This window comes from Schistocerca serialis, chromosome 5 (assembly GCF_023864345.2).
Source record: "Schistocerca serialis cubense isolate TAMUIC-IGC-003099 chromosome 5, iqSchSeri2.2, whole genome shotgun sequence".
NCBI classification, from domain to species: domain Eukaryota; kingdom Metazoa; phylum Arthropoda; class Insecta; order Orthoptera; family Acrididae; genus Schistocerca; species Schistocerca serialis.
The window spans coordinates 419,257,842-419,277,543 of record NC_064642.1 but is presented as its reverse complement, the minus strand read 5'-3'; the positions used below and the strand labels follow the sequence as shown (position 1 = coordinate 419,277,543).

The window sequence follows — 19,702 nt, the reverse complement described above, 5'->3', positions numbered from 1 at the left end:
ACTCCGAGTACCTTTGAAGAAATTCTTCGATCACACAATGCATAATATTCGGTATTAGCAAGGTTGACAACACAGTACAGTGTTGTTCACATAACCAATACTTATTAAGAAAGACAATTTTCAAAGCATTTGAAATTGTAGAAACTGTATATGACACGTCTTTTTCATATATTCATGTCACTCCACATGTAACTCACACATATGCCTACTGCTTGTTACTCCAAAGAACACATTCTCAAACTGGTTAATAAATGTCACCATGTGGATTGCTTTACTGGGTTTCATTTCCTGATAATAACAAGACACTTATTCTCTTATCCACTGGTGAGCTTGGAATTAAGAACGAAAATTCATGACACCCATATTTCAGGGCAGAATCAATTTTATTACATAAAAGCTCTCTAATTTACTCTTGTGAACATGTTTCATGCTTGATAGTCATCTCTTGAATTGTTGTACAGTTGCTTCCAAGATAACATTGTTATTGGACACCACTAACCAGTTATTTTACTATCCTTATTTTGATCATAATTGTCTTTTAAATTATGAATTTGAGCATTGCGATTTTTCAGTAGATCAAATAGGTTTTTCGATCAAGTTCTGTCTTTGTTGTTGATAATATATCCCTCTCTCCTCACCGACAACAGAAATACTAGTTACGAAACCTAGGTAATGAGCTCCTATTACTTTTAGGCACATCTACAGCAGCAATGTACATTTTTCCTCCAGAAGTAAGTACTGTTCTAGCAATTCTGTGTCATAATTTAACATATCAATCATTACAAACCAGCGTATGCAAGTAATTTCAAAAATATTGTTTCTATTAGCAGAATAAAACTCTTCACCAGAATGAACAATTTTCCATCACAACTGTGAATAAATAACCAGCAAAATAAAGCAAATACATATAAAAAGTTATGTAGAGATTGACATCATCAATTATTTGTGAATATTACAAAACTACATCTTACTTCTGAAGACCTAATAAACACTTGTTTGCTGGACAAGCTGAATTTGAGTAACAGAAACATTAACAAGCATTACAAAAATTAGAGGAATTAATATATTTCTGAATAAGGAAGAAGGGATGAAATGAAAACAAATCAAGAATCTCTACAATATAGTGTAATGTACTCTCAACTTTATTGATAATATTTACATATATACAAAATAATACAGTTATAGCACAGTGCCTTCAAGAGTGTTTTTTTTTTTTTTTTTTTTTCTCTAAATAAAGCAGCTGTTCCAATAGCATTAACTTTACCTTCCCTTCAAATCAGTTTAAATTAATTGTAGATCTCTCATAACTGAAGCTCACAACAATCTTGAAAGCATAAAATGAAACAATATACACTGACATTTAGCTGACACAGAACAGTGTAAAACGTACATATATCACACAGAAAACTATATACAACAAAATTTCCAACGCAAAACAAATCATAACAGCCTATGTGGTTCAGAAAATATCATTCAAAGGCCAAGAAGAAGAGTAGCAGCAGACGTGCTTTGTGTCTGGGATGCAACTGTTGCTGGAGCGGATGCCTGACGAACACTCATCTCCCATGTATCAAGTAACTGTGACACAGAAAATCGTCCAGGCAGTTTCAGGATGCGTGATGCCAAAGCTTCTCGAACTGCTGCCAGGAACCCCGTGGAGCCATATTCATGTGGGGCCATATGGCATCTAGGGGGTGTTTGGGGATAATCCTCAGGCACTGATAGTGATACAGGTGGCACACATGGTAGATGTTTGTCATCTAGCCAACACAACAACTGCACTGCTCGTGAACCTGGTTGCTGTGTTGGATCAAGGCTAACCTGATAAAAGATTCAAAACGAGTTGTTTTCATTTCTCTTCACTGACATTTTGCACAACTATAACTAATATTAAAAATATTTTGCACCATGTTTATTCTCATCTGTCAAATGCAATGCTATAAAACAAACCAAACTTTTCAACTACATATTAATTTTATTTTTAGAAGAAAAACCACATACTTTCCAAAATATATTTGCCGTATTTTTTAGACCAACAGGCAGGGTAGTAGTAGTAGTAGTAGTAGTAGTAGAAGAAGAAGAAGGAGAAGAAGATAATGATGATTATGATGAAGAAGAAGTAGGAGTAATTATGAAATATTTGCTATTAATGAAATCATGACAATCAGGCAAATAATTACTCATAAAACTAGTGTGGGTAGTGAAAATGCCGTTAAACAAATTTGCTAATACTTATTAAAAAAAATTAAAAACATCTAACATCTGTGTCTTCAAATGCAATACTGTTATCTTCTCTACATGTCTGAGGACCAGTGAAACTACCAATTACCCTCTCATATGTGCAAGTAAAGACTTGTAGATACATACATTATTGCTGCCTGGGTCTAAATAACTACACAAGCCAATCAAACTATATTTTTTATTATTACACTGTGTTAGATAATAGCTTAATATCATGGTGTTTTGGACAGTAAATTGATATCTAACATCAGATTTTTCCTATTGCGATTTTGTTATGAACTTACTTCAGAATTAGCAAAACTTAAGTAACTGGAATGAAAAGTAACTTAATTTTTCAATATGACCATAGGTGATAGTGAAATATAAAACTTGGAAACAATTCTTTTTTTCGAAAAACACAAAAATCAAGTTTCCATTGCATTACATTTCCTTTCACTCTACTCCCAAATGCATATGCCACAGCTTTTTCTCTGATGAACTGCTTATTGTAGGTCTTCATTCAATTTAGGTTCTGTCAGTCTCAACCTTGACAGATGACTGAACATCTCCACTACATGGTGAGCAGCAATCTATCCTTTTCATAATACTGTCATTATTCTATTCAGGATTTTCCACAGTTTAAATCTACTGATGAGAGTGCCTACACTATATTTATTCATCCTCATCTGGACCATTGCTCTGTGGCACGAGATGTTTACTAGATAGAATTGATGGAGGAGATGAAGAATTGATGGAGGGGATGAAGAATTGATGGAGGGGATGAAGAAGTTCAGAGGAGGAGAGCTCATTTTGTATTTTCACGAAACTGGGAAATGAGCATTACAGAAATGATGCCAAACTTAGGATAGCAATCTTTAAAATACGGCATTTTTCATTAAGGAAAAATGTTTTCAGAAAATTTCAATCACTAGTTTTCTCCTCTGAATGCCAAGACACTTTATTGACTTCCACCTACATACGGAGAAATGATAACCATGATAAAATAAGAAAAATCAGATCTCGCACTGAAAGATTTGGATGTTAATTTTTCATGAGTGTTATTTGAGTGTGGAACAGTAGATAAATAATCTGAAAATGATTTTTTGCACTCAGTGCAATATACTTATGTGTGAATTGTAGAGCAATTATGTAAACACAGATGTATATGCAAAACAAATGACAAATGGACACAAAGCAAATATGCTTTGCACATTCAACGATAAACACTCCCATCCAAGCAAAAGTGTGGTATATTTTACAGGCTTTCTTGCAACTGTTTTGCAACACACTATAAAATCAAGATAAAATATCTTATCTGATGGCTCTCCATGAGTAAATTACAGTAAATATCTCCAACACGGTCAGGCACGAGCTTAAGAACATCAACATTACAAAAACAGAGTAAATGTTATGAGACACTAAAAAAATTCAAAATATGAAATATCTCAGTTGTTGCTGTGACTGTGTTATTAGCATTTTCCATTTCATATCAAACGACATTAAAAAAGGAACATTAATGTCAAAAGTGACATGCAATTTCCATCTTAATAGTTGGTTCACTTTAGGGGCAGTCATACAAATTACCAGCAGACACAACATTGAACTCCTGTATCAACAATTAATTATTCTTTATCCTCATAATCCTTATGTAACAAACAATGGAAAATCCACCATATAGCGGAGATGCTGAGTTAGGCACAACAAAAAGACTGTTAAAAGAAGCTTTTGACCGAACAGGCTTTCATCTGCGCATACGCGCACACACACACACACACACACACACAAAAGACCACAGTATCTGGCTGCCAAGGCCAGACTCTCAGAAGATTCAGTGTGGTCTTGGCAGCCAGATACTGTGGTCACATGTGAGCGAGTTGCATCTGAGGTGGGTGTGTGTGTGTGTGTGTGTGTGTGTGTGTGTGTGTGTGTTTTCTCTGATGAACTTTTTGGACGAAAGCTTGTTTGACAGTCTTTTTATTGTGCCTATCTGTGACTCGTCATCTCCGTTAAATGGTGAGTAGTAACTTTCCTTCTCAGAATATAATCCTTATTTAAATTTCACAAAATAAATTTACATTAACTACAAATAAAAAAAATCTTTCGGAAAGACATAAACCTTAAATCGTTGGTCCAGTCGAGCAATTTCGCCCTGCAGAACATCTGGTATATCATTTGGCTGCTCTTCCACTTTCTTCTTCTTCAATGGTGGTGGCATCATCCTGCAGAAATTATACACATTGTTTCATTCACTAGCAGAATAATTAAGTCAATTGCATAGGAAAAAGAAGATCGTATTATGAACAAATTTATATTTTGCATTACTATGTGTACACCAAATAATCACTTTAAATGAGTTAAGCATAAAATATTAGTGAAGCAACAGTGCTTTCTGCAAAGTTGTACAAATTAATGGGTATGTGCTAATACAAAATGGAAAAAAATCGTTTTCTTTTTATCATTACCATACTTGGCACGAAAATATACTGTAATAGAGAATGTACTAAATTCTTGTCCTGTTTGCTATGATGTAACAAATATTTTTAATAATTATCTGCTTTCTGTATGCTAACAGAAAATTACAAAATACGTTACGAAATATAACAGTTGCTCCCATATATTCTGAAAGTAATTTACCTGTCAACAGTTCAGTTCTTTATTCAATCGCTTACACACAGCTATTGGTGTGACTGCACTTATAGCTTCCAGTGATCCTAATAAATTATGCACAACATGATACTCTATATACTCAAAGAGACAGGGCAACACACTCACTTCAACTACGGACCACAAATGCTGAGGTCCTCAGAAGACATATTACTAAGCACTGTGCAGGGAAGATTTCATGAAGGTCATATGTATGTATGTGCAGGGACCAGCCACAGATCTACACTCAGCGTTCATCACACAAGCAAATTCCAGTTTAACACAACAATAAACAGTAGCGATGTCATGTTTAGCTAGAAGCCAGCACCAATAATTTTCCATCAAACATCCAAAGAATGTATGCCTGTTGTTCAGGCAGTGCCCCTATGTATGGGACTGTATACAAATGGACCTCTATTATCTGTCCACATGAAACTCTGGCTGTGCAGATCTTCAGAGACATTGTCCCTGATGGTTATGTGTATCCTAATGCTAAAGCAATAGGAGAGCTAATTTGAAGCTGTGCTGGTCTCTGTAGGCCTCTGCCCCAGATCCTTACTGCGCGAATAGGAGATTTGCAGGAAAAAAAGGTGTTCGCTTCCTATAGGTCTCACTGGCATCACCATTAACAGCATCACACATAAGTGTGTTATGGCCCACTCCAGGTACCCATAATTGATACTGATGTCACCCGGGCTATACTAAACTGACATTTCTGATTTTCGTATTAAATGTATATTCTACACTCAAACACGTTTCTTTGTGTGAAGCTCTGTTTTTCATATTTTCATTCTCTTCTTCTTCCTCCTCCTCCTCCTCCTCCTCCTCCTCCTCCTTCTTCTTATTCTTCATTCAGTTTGTCCAGTTGTAGGCCAATTTATTTCAACCCAGTCTTTCCTCAAGCTTTAACTTGCACCCATGTATTACAACAAATGTTTGCATTTATTTCATGTGAAGTTTCTTTTTCTTCAATATCTTGCCAATTTTCAACTTTGGCTTTTCTTGGAAATACTGGTGTATTTCAGATTCTTTCTTGAAAAGGCCACAATCCTGGTTGTCTTCATTCATGATCCCCAATACTTGACGAACCTTCCTAACTTCACATTTGTCAGATCACAGGAAAAAATCCTACTGTTCATTTTATTCTGGATCATTCATCTTATGTTAACATAGAATGTAGTCCTCATTTTCCACAAAGTGTCAGTCACTTTCTCCACATACAAATGCAGGTCTTTGTTATGCCACCTTCAGGACAAATGAGTCTCTCATCAAGCGTAATACCTTCCACAACATATTTATTTACTTTCTTCTTACCTTCTTATTCAGACATTTCCTATTCATCACAAAGCAGACTGCTGTGTACAGAGCCTCTAGTCAAATGACTGCACAAAAGCAGCTGAACTTCACAAAAAAGAACATGGGATTGTTTGTCATAAACACCTATAGTCAGCTGGTACATCTGTGTTCCTTTCTTTATAATGTCATTTTCTGTCCAGCTACCTAGGAATCATCATATTTGCCTTCCAAAGAAACACAAGAACACTTCTATCATAAGCTGCTTGACCACTGCCACTGATCTCATGAAACTTATCAAATCTCAAAGGCCTAGTTAAAAGCCAAAAAAATAATAATGCAGTAACATATCACGACAAGTGTTTCCTGATAATGCAAACCAACAGATTTCCTTTTCCACAAGACAGCATTTATTGCCCAATTTTCTGCTGATTTTTCACTCAAAATCTTTCACTCACTCATTCTGGTAAGTTCCTATGGGACCAAACTGCTGAGGTGATCGATCCCTAGGCTTACACACCACTTTATCTAACTTATGCTAAGGACAACATACACACCCATGCCTGAGGGAGGACTCGAACCTCCGAAGGGGGTAGCGGCGTGAAGCGTGGCAAAGCCCCTTAGACCACATGGCTACCCCACGCGCCCAACCCCCCCCCCCCCCCCAACCCCCTAATGCATGCACATACAGACAGACAGACATCCACACCCACACAAACAAAAGGATGCTACTTGAGTAGCCATGGATACTACATTTAAAATAAACTTAACTGAAACAAAAAATTATATCAGATGTAAGCACTTACTTAATCTCTGGCCCATACAATGCTTCTAAACATGGGCCAAATGTTCGCTGGAGAGTGTGATTTGCAAAAGAACTCTGTAAAGTATTGCTAACTGCCTCCAACAAAGGGTTGAAGAGACTATGCTCCTTCAAAGCACTTATGTGAGTTGGAGGAGGAAGAATTCCCTCACCCTGTAAGAAAACTTCCATTAAGTAATGCACACCTGATTCCATCATGTTTTCAGATTCTGAAAGTACTAATACAAAAAAAAGGGGGGGGGGGGGCTATACTTAAAAGCAGTTAAAGTGAACTTGGTTTACTTAAACCAAGAAGTAAATATACCAGTATTTGACAATGAATAAAGTGTCAAAAGTACCATGAACAAAAAAATTACAGCAAACCTAAAATGAGACTAGATTGTAAAGGAAGAAAAACATTATCAACAAAACATTTTCATTAGGAACAATCAGATTGGGACCATACACAGTGAGAAAAACAAAGAGCATTATCCACAGGAATAAAATTAAATTACAACTTTAACAAAACAATCACAAGAGGTAGAGTAACAGTAGTTTGATAACAACACTTATGTGAACATAATGAAGTCAAAAGCAAGTATATTTTTAGTGATAGAACTTGAGCACTTCTCAGCTGTCCTTTTCTCTAACACTGCTTCACTGCACCTACCATGTGAATGTCAAAAGTTGTGTATTAACCCTAGAAGTGTACACCAGGAGCTTTCTGTTTGTTACTGTGCATGCACCACTGCACGTACCCAGCCTGCTGTCACCAATATAAATTCAACATTGAGTCAGATCTAATAGAGGACAGTCATTCGTAGTTGTGAGACTTTTTGTTTAATTAATTTGACTGAAATATTTTTTAAGAGTCACTGTGTTGACACACTGTGCAACTGTTCTGTCACTTAGTATGAAGTTCATTTACATGGACGTGGTTTGTGGGGAATGATATTTTACTAATGGAACAAGCTATACGGGGAGCATAGTTGGTGGATCTCAACTGTGAAAATGACATAGATGATTTTCATGATGAAAGTAATTCTGAAGCTGATGCTCCAGCAGCTGATATGGACAATGGTGAAACTGAGTAGCCCGCCGAATCTTCATACAGCAATAAGAAATTACTGTTGTCCACAGTACAAATGATCATTGCTGTCTGTAAGAGAAGGGGCTGGCCTACTGCTGATAACATTGTAGCCTTTATTCCAACAGTGTGGTAATAACGAATGAATCAGGCGTATACATGGACCAGGAAAAAAAATTCTGGATTTTTTCTGGATTTCCCGGATAAAAAACACACTTTTTCCCGCATGATGATACAGTATATTTTCCCACGGAACTGAAAACTTACCAATCCTTTGAATGGATAACGTTTTATACATCATCGGAGTAGCACTTTCCACTGACACTTCCTGACTAGATTACGAAAGTGTAAATTCGAATTCCACCAAACATCACGTTAGTTCCCAAAGAATTGAAACTGAGTTTGCGATGCCCTTTCGTAAGCCAATCATAACTCATGTCAAGTGATCTCACCAGCCAATGACAGCAGATATTCAGAGCATAAACACATGATGTAGTCAGCCAATAACAACATCACTGTTAAGTAGTGCGAACACACAAATAGGAAAAATTAATGGTTTAAATTAATATACACAGTGTAGCTACGAGAAAAACTAAGCTTTTACTTATAAAATAAGCTACAAGAGAAGTTAATCTTTCACACGTAATATTGATCTCTTCTGTGTATGTTACACTGTAAGGTGCATCACACAAATGTGCCAGTAAAATTTAAAATAATGAAATGCGTGTCTGGTCTTCTGGACTTGAAATTCTTCTAAGTGGCCAGACCTCAAAATGTTAAGTTGTAAATGAGAGTCAAACGCTCTGTGGTTTAAGAACTTAATCGCACATTCTCACACTCAACATAAAAGAAAATTTACATTTTCAACACTTTTCAAACCACCTGAGACCTAATGGAAATAGGTTCATTTCAGCAGTTGCCAGAGAGCGCCAGAAAGCAGGCGTTACTGCACTTGCGCAGCTACAATAGCGTAGAAAGCCCATATGTTTGTACATACAGGGTGTTTCAAAAATGATCGGTATATTTGAAACAGCAATAAAAACTAAACGAGCAGCGATAGAAATACACCGTTTGTTGCAATATGCTTGGGACAACAGTATATTTTCAGGCGGACAAACTTTCGAAATTACAGTAGTTACAATTTTCAACAACAGATGGCGCTGCAAATGATGTGAAAGATATAGAAGACTACGCAGTCTGTGGGTGCGCCATTCTGTACGTCGTCTTTCTGCTGTAAGCGTGTGCCGTTCACAACGTGCAAGTGTGCTGTAGACAACATGGTTTATTCCTTAGAACAGAGGATTTTTCTGGTGTTGGAATTCCAACGCCTAGAACACAGTGTTGTTGCAACAAGACGAAGTTTTCAACGGAGGTTTAATGTAACCAAAGGACCAAAAAGCGATACAATAAAGGATCTGTTTGAAAAATTTCAACGGACTGGGAACGTGACGGACGAACGTGCTGGAAAGGTAGGGCGACCGCGTACGGCAACCACAGAGGGCAACGCGCAGCTAGTGCAGCAGGTGATCCAACAGCGGCCTCGGGTTTCCGTTCGCCGTGTTGCAGCTGCGGTCCAAATGACGCCAACGTCCATATATCGTCTCATGCGCCAGAGTTTACACCTCTATCCATACAAAATTCAAACGCGGCAACCCCTCAGCGCCGCTACCATTGCTGCACGAGAGACATTCGCTAACGATATAGTGCACAGGATTGATGACAGCGATATGCATGTGGGCAGCATTTGGTTTACTGACGAAGCTTATTTTTACCTGGACGGCTTCGTCAATAAACAGAACTGGCGCATATGGGGAACCGAAAAGCCCCATGTTGCAGTCCCATCGTCCCTGCATCCTCAAAAAGTACTGGTCTGGGCCGCCATTTCTTCCAAAGGAATCATTGGCCCATTTTTCAGATCCGAAACGATTACTGCATCACGCTATCTGGACATTCTTCGTGAATTTGTGGCGGTACAAACTGCCTTAGACAACACTGCGAACACCTCGTGGTTTATGCAAGATGGTGCCCGGCCACATCGCACGGCCGACGTCTTTAATTTCCTGAATGAACATTTCGATGATCGTGTGATTGCTTTGGGCTATCCGAAACATACAGGAAGCGGCGTGGATTGGCCTCCCTATTCGCCAGACATGAACCCCTGTGACTTCTTTCTGTGGGGACACTTGAAAGACCAGGTGTACCGCCAGAATCCAGAAACAATTGAACAGCTGAAGCAGTACATCTCATCTGCATGTGAAGCCATTCCGCCAGACACGTTGTCAAAGGTTTCGGGTAATTTCATTCAGAGACTACGCCATATTATTGCTACGCATGGTGGATATGTGGAAAATATTGTACTATAGAGTTTCCCAGACTGCAGCGCCATCTGTTGTTGAAAATTGTAACTACTGTAATTTCGAAAGTTTGCCTGTACTGTTGTCCCAAGCATATTGCAACAAACGGTGTATTTCTATCGCTGCTCGTTTAGTTTTTATTGCCGTTTCAAATATACCGGTCATTTTTGAAACACCCTGTATAAGGCATTAAGGTGTCTTACATTACGTTATAAAAGAAACAGAATATCAGAGGATACTCCAAGAGCATCGGAAGTTCATAAACATCAGAAGTTCGTAAACCATAATAACTTGTATAATTCAGCTTGAAGTACACCGTAAATTTTCTTGGAGTACCATGTTTGGTTCTTAATTATGGCAAAATGCCATACGTGCTAGAAGTTGAAAATGTGCACCTGAAATTTAGCGAACAGTAGGGGAATGAAACGCTTTGTTTCAAATAAATGGACTGCCTCAACAGAAAAATTTAATAAAAGCCAAACTTCCTTAGCAAATCAGCCAAAATAACTTCACTGCTCTGCCATGTGATTACTGCTTGACTGCCAAAAACATGGAAATGAAATAAAATCAGAAAACTGAAACTAATAATATATTTCAGCCTTCCGTAATTACGTGAATGTATTTTAATTCATTTGATAGCTCACGGCCACAGAAATCAATTTTGTTTTCATTTGGCATGGGAGCTGTACACGAAGATAACATAGCAAAATCACGAAACGTAAACAAGGGTCATGTGGAGACCACCCCCTCCTACTACAGCTCAGAACGCTCTGAGCATGCGCGAATCTGGCAGCTTGGGCACACCAGAAAAAATTTTTCCGGTTGGCATGTGGCTTCAAGTAGCCAGAGAAGCAGGAGAAGGTACTCATCATATGCGACTGAACTGCACATGCGTATGAGCAAGCTGGCAACTGCTCAAACGAACCTAATGTAAACAGTTGTGACGTCACACTCATCGGAAGCAGTCTATTGTTAAGAAGTACTGCTGCATAGTCTTCGTCCTAAGACCTCCAACACAGTTTGCTGTTGACAGAGGCTTGTGGGTGCACGGTGTTCTGTTGTTGTAAATAATACATTTACTTTGCAATTAAAGTTTTATTTTTGTATTTTTCTCTCATTTATGTTTGATTGCTGCGGTATTATTCCGCAGTAGTCGGATACAGTAATATTCTTTGTTAGAGTATCAGTTCTGAACAGCCAAAAAAATAAATAAATAAATAAAAATAAAAAAACTGAGAATTGAAACCGTGAAAAACTCCTGGAATTCCACATAATTTCCGGGTTTTTCCCAGTTTTCTACAGGACGAAAAAATTCCTACGTTTTTCCCGGATTTCCCAGTTGTCCCGAGGCATATACATCCTGTGAATTTATCAATAACTGAGAACACCTCAAAATATTTGTGTAATATATATACTTCATTAAATGAATACCACCTTCATCTAATTAAACTGCAAATAAAGTCTTTAAATCCAGTTCATTTTCAAGTATCTTCACTGAAAAGTTTCCCAGACAGTTTTTATTTAGTTTCAAATTTTGGATGCATTAACACTAACACTGATTTAAAAGTACACGAGAGACATGAAACAAAATGAGTTTAGTACATGAGAGTCCAATTTCATAATAAAATATTCTATTTTCAGGCAATTTCTCCAATAAATAACTGACGATCACTGTTACTCTGGTACACACTTCATATGACAATTTCAGAGGTCTACAATACTAGGCTTAACTGTTTTGTGATGGGTACCAATCCAACACCCTCAGTGACTCTGATCACACCACAAATGGTACAAAGGGATATGACAGAGGCTTCAGTCACAATATTATGAAAAGGAAAGTTGCCTCTCGCCATATAGCAGAGATGCTGAGTCACAGATAGGCACAACAAAAAGACTGTCACTTTTAGCCTGTAAGGCCTTCGTCAAAAACAAATGACACACACACACACACACACACACACACACACACACACACACACACACTAATGCAAATGCAACTCGCACATACGACTGCAATCTCAGGCAACTGAGTGTGGCTGAATGGCTGAAGATACCTGAGACTACAGTCATTTGTGTGAGCTGCGTTTGCACGAGAGTGAGTGAGTGAGTGAGTGAGTGAGTGTGTGTATCGTCTATTTTTGACGAACGTCTTACGGGCCGAAAGCTTTATTTGTGAGTCGTTTTTTCCTGTACCTATCTGCAACTCAGCATCTCCGTCATATGGTGAGTGGCAATTTTCCTTTTCATAATATTGTTACATTTCATCCTGGATTTTCCATTGTTTACTTTTTGCCAGAGGCTTCAGTCCAGATTTTCAACCAGAATAGGGGAGCTGTCAGAAAAATCTCTTTCAAGGCTGGCATTGCCATGGAAGAGAATGCAAGCAAGCTTGATAAATCTCTTCAAATTTTCACATCCACTACTATTCCCAATGATTTTCATCCACAGTCAAACAACAGAATCATGATCCTCATGAAATTCTTTGGCTATTTCCTTTACTGAACTGATCTCTAGATCATAGGTGATGGCATCAGCCTCATGACAACCAATGCAATTTAAAATGTAAGATGGCGTCCCTGCTATGCCTAACCATCCAATCGCAAACTCAACAGTAACTGGCACTACTGGGACTACATATGTGATGCCCTTTCATAAAGGAATAACACAGTCTTCATAAATGGAAGGCACTCCATCCTGAATTCCAAGTTATCTTCTCTTATAACTCACATTGACCCTGGCCATTTTTGATTTCATACACAACGTACACTTTCTAGGATCACTGCTGATTTATGTCACTCAGATCTATTTTGAATATAGCCTGTTTTTCCAAAACTTCTAGTCTGATGAATTTTATTGTTAATTCTCTCACAGCAGAATGGAGGGAGCTATAGAAGAAAGGAACTAAGAGGGGTATCTAACTGAAATGTAGTCCAAAACTGCTCAACCTGAGCAGCAATAATCTAAAAGACAAGCTGAGCTCTCAACATCTTGTCCCTCAAAGACTTGCGCGATACTTGATAGCTATGACTCACAGGAATTCCTATAGTGACCTATGTTCAGTTTACCCTTCATGTATCTTTCAACATTCACTAATATTTTTCAAGCTCAGACTAAAACCATTTTATTTTCCATCAACCTAACCTGACAGCATAAAACTTTCCTGTGCCTGCAATAGTGGTGAAATCAAATTGGCAAGAAAAAACCTCTCAGAAAATGAACAGGGTTTAAACTTATGTTAGTACACTGTCTTAACGGCTTAATGCACTATATGTTGGCCACATGTCCCGAGTCCAAAAGCACAGGATCCTCTGGATTACCCTCAACTTTATGCTTGCTTTTCCGTTCTCTTAAGAATGCTTTAATAGCATTACAGTCATCCAAGGACACCAAACAATTTAACTTTCCAGATTTACCTCAGATGGGGATTAACAGTCACAAATTCGTCAACTAAACATTTTGCTACACTAGTTCCCAAAACAATTTGAAGTGAAATACCTACTCAAAACTTGGCTTCACAAAGTATCACAGAAATGTAAACAGATCCATCTGCTGTTTTGGCTAACCTTATTCAAAACTTAGTCAAACACAATTGCAACCATGTCACATACAGCAATATTACCCTGTAGTTGTCAAGCAAAAAATGGCCCCAGTACAAACACAATGATGTAATTTATTCTTGACCCTTGAAGTTGAACTTTGGAGGCTATGACACTGTCTGGAAACACATCCAGTAGAATACTGACAAGGCTGCAAGTGTCATGAGAAAACTGGTGTCCCATAACAGCAGGTGCAAACAAATCTCTGCCTTCATAATGGCATCCCTCTGTACATCAACTAGCATCGTTGACTGTTCCCCAGAAGTTCCTGCAATAGGTGCCTGATGCTCAAAGCGACTGCCTTGAGGTGTGACCTGACTGATGGGATTACACGCAATAAAAATGCACACACTTATTATAAATATACTTTTCTTCATTAAAATTGGTAATTTTATTTCCCACATCGGTTTTACCCTTTTTATCATCACAGTAGACGATTGGTCAAGTGCATCCAGCACTGGCAGGCAGCATTGCAGAAGTTACATATGATGCAGGAGGATTGGAGCAATGGCTGTTTGCGGCAGTTAGCATGGATAAAGGCAATCTCATCTTCCTAGCAGCCTCAAGCCAAGTGTGCTTCTTTCCCCTTGTATGACTGGACAAGGCCTGCTTGCCCATACTACTGAGGGAGAAGCTTGTTTTACACAGCTTGTATTAAAAATAGAATTTCTCAGATGTGTGTTCTGCGAACCATAAAAATTCTGGATCCTCAGTCCAGCGAACGCTGAATGTACAATTTCAGTTCTTTGAGTGAAGCCGAAGCTAATATAGGCATTATTTATATAGGATCACAGCTAAACAATATAGCAAGATGTATCTAAGAGATCGCGAAGACAGAAAGCCACTAAAAAATTTCGTAACCCAGACTACTTTCTTTCCTGTGAGCAACCTCCACCCAACCCCACATTTAAGTCCCTCATAGACTAGGTGCAAAGGAAGGCAACATCTTTCTTGTGTGCATGTAAGTGAAAGTAGTTTACAGAGAATATGAGCCACAGCAGCATCGGAAATGTCAGTGAGCAAAGAGAGAAACAACACATGGAGCTGCCCGTACTGCCTACAATCCCCACTCTCCCTCTGGCCACCTGTGTTGCACTGCTCCCATTGCAGGTGTAAACTCAACATTAACACAACCAATCACCGCATGCCGGAAGCCCAAGACATGCTTATTAGTATTCCAATGACATTATTTTATGCCTACCACTGGAGCTGTATAATAAATCTTATTCGCCCAAAACAGACTCAGTTCTGGCTGAATGTACATACTTCAAGGATAAAGGAGACCACTCACAAAAAAAAAAAAAAGCAGAAGTGTTGAGTTGTCAAAAGGGACACACGAAACAGAAAGAAAAACTTGCCGAATTTTGGTATAAACTGAACTACAAAAGAAAAACACACACACACACACACACACACACACACACACACACACACACACACCTGTGCCCCTAACAGTGTTGGCTGAATGTGGAGTGTCAGGATTGCTGTTCGACACATGGAATAGGGCGAGGTGGGGATAGGACAGAGGAATGAGAAACTGTTGGGTGGAATGTGCCACTTTCCTGGACATTGACCTCCTCCTCTCTAATGACTTTATCCACATCTCTGTCCATATTAAACTCAGAACTCCCTTGTCCAGTATGCTGAAGATCTCATGAGAGTCTACACATACAAGCACTGTCTCCCAAATTTAGTCCATAAACAGATTTACCATGCTGTATCCTCACAAACCTCTAACCAACCAATCATCCCACGAATCAGCCACAAAGGAACACCCCCCCCCCCCCCCCTCCCTCCCATCATCCAATATCAGCTTGGACTTTAACCACTTCGCCAAGGTTTGATTATCTATCATCTAACCCAAGATCCTTTCCATGCTTCCTAAAGCACTTTCCATCACTCATCCAACCCATGCAACATCCTTGTCTGTATCTACACCATGCCCACTTCCACTTCCTTGCCAGAGAGATCATATCCCTATGGAAGACCAAGGTGCAATAACTGTCCAGTCCATCCACCCAGCACCTCCTACTCCAGTCCTGTCACAGGCTTATCTTACCCCACCAGCGGCAGGGCCACCTGTAAAAGCAGCCCCGTCATATACCAACTCTGCTGCAATCACTGAACAGCTTTTTATGTAAATATGACAGCCAACAAGGTGTCTATCAGAATGAATAGCCACCGCCAAACTGTGGCCAAGGACAAAGACGACCATCTGATGGAACAACACGCAGCTGAAAACCATCTGCTCTATTTCAATAACTGCTTCACAACCCGAACCATCTGAATCCTTCCCTACACCACCATCTTTCCTGAACTATGCAGACCTTCCAGGCATCAATCTCCATTAACCCTCTGTCACCACAAACTCCACTCAACAGTTTGCCCTTCTTCTATCCTATCACCCCCAACTAATTCATGTGTCTACACCACCTTCATTGTGGACCACGCCCCACCAGCTCTGACACCCACGCGCCTAGCTTGTGCACCTGCCACGCCTAACTCCTGCATTCGCCAGCAAACTGGCTGTTTGCTTCTGAGCCATTAGCTACCCATCCCCAATACCTACTTTACCCAACCCAACCCAACCCCAGTCCATCTATTGTGTTGAACTGCAACCCTGGCATCGTGCATCCAGCCGGCACAACATAAGGGCAGAGGCGCAGGTGTGTGTGTGTGTGTGTGTGTGTGTGTGTGTGTTTTATTGTACTACTTTGAGAAAGGATTTCTTCTGAAAGCCAGCAAGTTTGTTTTTTTGCCAACTCAGCATTTCTGATTTTCAGTGCATGGTCTCCTTTACTGTTACTTAAAGTATTTACAGTGATCAGCTTAACAACTCTTTACAAACTATGATAGTAATTTTTTAGTATACATCTCAAAAGTGTACTGTAGGCAAACCTATCGTGGCTTATCCTGGTTAAAAATAAATGGATTCAAGGAGTCCACAGACTCCCCTAAAAGGACATATCTGTCATCACATTGTCCAGTAAACAAAGCAATATTTACATTTGCACAGGTGTAAATGTAGACCAGATTAAATACACTTCACACAACTTGCTGGTCACACTGCCTCACAAACTGACAAAACGGCAGCACAACAATAAACCAAGGAAGTGTGGCCAAGGTGCAGTGACAGACGTACAAGCAGTCCTATGTCCACAACAAACATTTGCTCAGTTTCATTCGGCACACTCAGTTTGGCCAGTTACAGCCAGAGTGGGCTGGCTGCCTGCTGCATTGGAATTGTGCGGGCAGAGGGGATGGGGGATGCCGAAACACTAATGACGAGTTCTGGCACAGCTCTTACAAGGAGAGGTCCCTAGTGGTGGGATCAAATTTTTGAAACCATCTATACACTTATGTAGGTTACGATCCCAGGTAGGCCCTCATTTGCAAACAACTGACAAAAAAAAAAAAAAAAATTCAGAATTTTGCGTGACGTTCAATAGTGTTAAAGAAGTTGTATTACATTGACTGGTTGCACAGTGTAACCCAGTTGGGGTAAGGGCTTTACATGTAGGAGGTCGTGGATTTGAATCTTGTCGCACGCGTTAATTTTTTTTTATTTTTACATCTTTAGCAAAATGACTTTGATCATTTTTATTCAATTAATTGATTTAAATGTAGTTTTTCTTATTTCTATTCCTCTGTCGCATCATTTCAATCATAATATCAACTTCTTCATTTGCTCTCATTTTTCTTCCTATCATACTTTTTCGAGTTGAAATCTGTACGCATTTTTAATTAACTTTTTGTATTAATTTCAGTATAATTTCTTTTGTTTTTATCGTCCTATTTTTTTTCATCCAGGTTATTGCATTCATTATATCTATTTCTCATTTTGCTTGAATTTTGTTTTACTTATAAACCCTTCTTTCATTTAAATCTTTATCTGCAGTTTTTTGTCCATAGTGCAATAAAAATTTAGGCTACGTTTTAGATGTTTCTATGATGATTATCACATAAAAAAATTGCCCATCCTGTAACAAAATACACATTTCTCACACCACTGCACAGTCAACTAAAATATATTATTTTGTCTTTTGTTTTTTAACCAACAAATCAGAATTTTCAAATGACTGAATATTATAGTATATAAATATAAATTCACACTCACAAAAAGTCCAACTGGAAAAAGAATGATATAAAGATAAAATGAAACAAATGAAAACGTTCATACGGTGATTAAAATGTGACAAAGTATAAATATAAAAAATTACATTTAAACCAATTAATTGGATAAAAATAATGACCAAAATCATCTCGATAAAGATTTTAAAAATAAAAAAAATTAACACACCTGACGCGATTCAAACCAACAACCTCCTCCATCAGAAACTCTTACCCTACCCATTACACTGCACAATCAGTCAATTTAATACAACTTTTTTAATCCTGCTGAGCATCACATAAAATTCCGGAAGTTTTTTGGTCAATTACTCTCCAACAAGGGCCCACCAGGGTGAACTGCTGCTGGGTGATACCTGGGATCTTAATCTACATCACAATATATTTGGTTTCAACAATACAATTCCATCGTTGGGGATTCCATCCTTGTTAGCCGAGGGTGAATATTGAACACAATGCTGCACTGAGCCAAGCAGAAGGTAAACAAATGATTCAGCCCAAAATCAAATCAAGTGCTGTGGCTTTCTGAGGCCTGGCACGGAAAATGCAAAAATTTCCAAAGTTTTCCAGAATAAAAAGTTTCCCAATGTTTTCCAGGATGCTGGGATACTTTGTAATTTACCACAGGATACAAACACGTGAACAAATAATAAATATCTTAACATAAAAATCAAAAAATAAAATTAGGAATTATTCACTGAAAAGCTCAAAATCCTTGTCCACCAACACAAATTCCATAGCATTGAAACTTTCAATATTACGCTTCATTTCTAATCAGCATATTTTGCATCTTCCACCCTGGAAACATGAGTAATTTATTCTACTCTTTTTGTGTCTACATTTTTCCTTCTCTCCTGATTTTTCACAGTATTGAACAAGGGAACCATCAACTATGCATGTTCCAGTTTTAACTAGTTTTTCTAGTGTTACTGTTGAGCTTGAAATATATTCTCTAGCTTTAGATGGGAGAAATGTAAACTGTGTTACCTAACTAATCAGAGTGTTAACACACAAATTGTGTTTAGTTATACTTTCACACTTTTGTCCCTCTACAGTAAATACAAACAAAATTTTTCCAGAATATATATTACTTCTTACCCTCTTAAAATCAAGCTTCTCTAAAACAACTTCACACTTCAGTAGTGTTTCTAGTGGCATTCGCTTGTTAGGATTTGACAATATTTCAAGGAGCTTCTTCATTTTGCTCAACTTTTCAACATCTACAACAAACAGAAACAGATATAAAAAAATTTTTCTATGAAAATGAGAGACTATGGCTAAAAATAATTTGGTGTTATTATTTACTTGCAAAAACAAATAACACAGCTGTATACTGATGATATAAAATTAAAGCAAGTTTGCATAAGAGTTAGTACAATTTGTGAAACTTTCAAAAAAAGAACATTCGTTACAATTCTGAACAACCACACAATGTGAGTACCTTTGCTTTTCCGAACACGTGCATCTGATCAATTCAGAACTTTTGTATTTATATTTCCTTCTGCTTTACTTTGCTTTTTATTTTAATATTATTTTCTTATTATTTGTTTAATTATTTTATTCCACACACATTCAACTT

General features: G+C 38.2%; 1 protein-coding gene across 1 annotated transcript in view; it reads right to left on the bottom strand.

Annotated features, from left to right (window-relative positions):
• Window positions 1–1,216: 1,216 nt before the first annotated feature.
• The window catches only part of LOC126480789 (mediator of RNA polymerase II transcription subunit 15), a 151,479-nt gene continuing 132,993 nt past the window's right edge, over window positions 1,217–19,702 (bottom strand). Inside the window, exons 11-14 of the mRNA XM_050104100.1 lie at window positions 19,222–19,343; window positions 6,963–7,132; window positions 4,337–4,439; window positions 1,217–1,821 (exon numbers count right to left, since the gene is read on the bottom strand). Coding sequence (XP_049960057.1) covers window positions 1,474–1,821; window positions 4,337–4,439; window positions 6,963–7,132; window positions 19,222–19,343 — 743 coding nt within the window. The 3' untranslated portion in view covers window positions 1,217–1,473. The remainder of the gene's footprint in view (window positions 1,822–4,336; window positions 4,440–6,962; window positions 7,133–19,221; window positions 19,344–19,702) is intronic.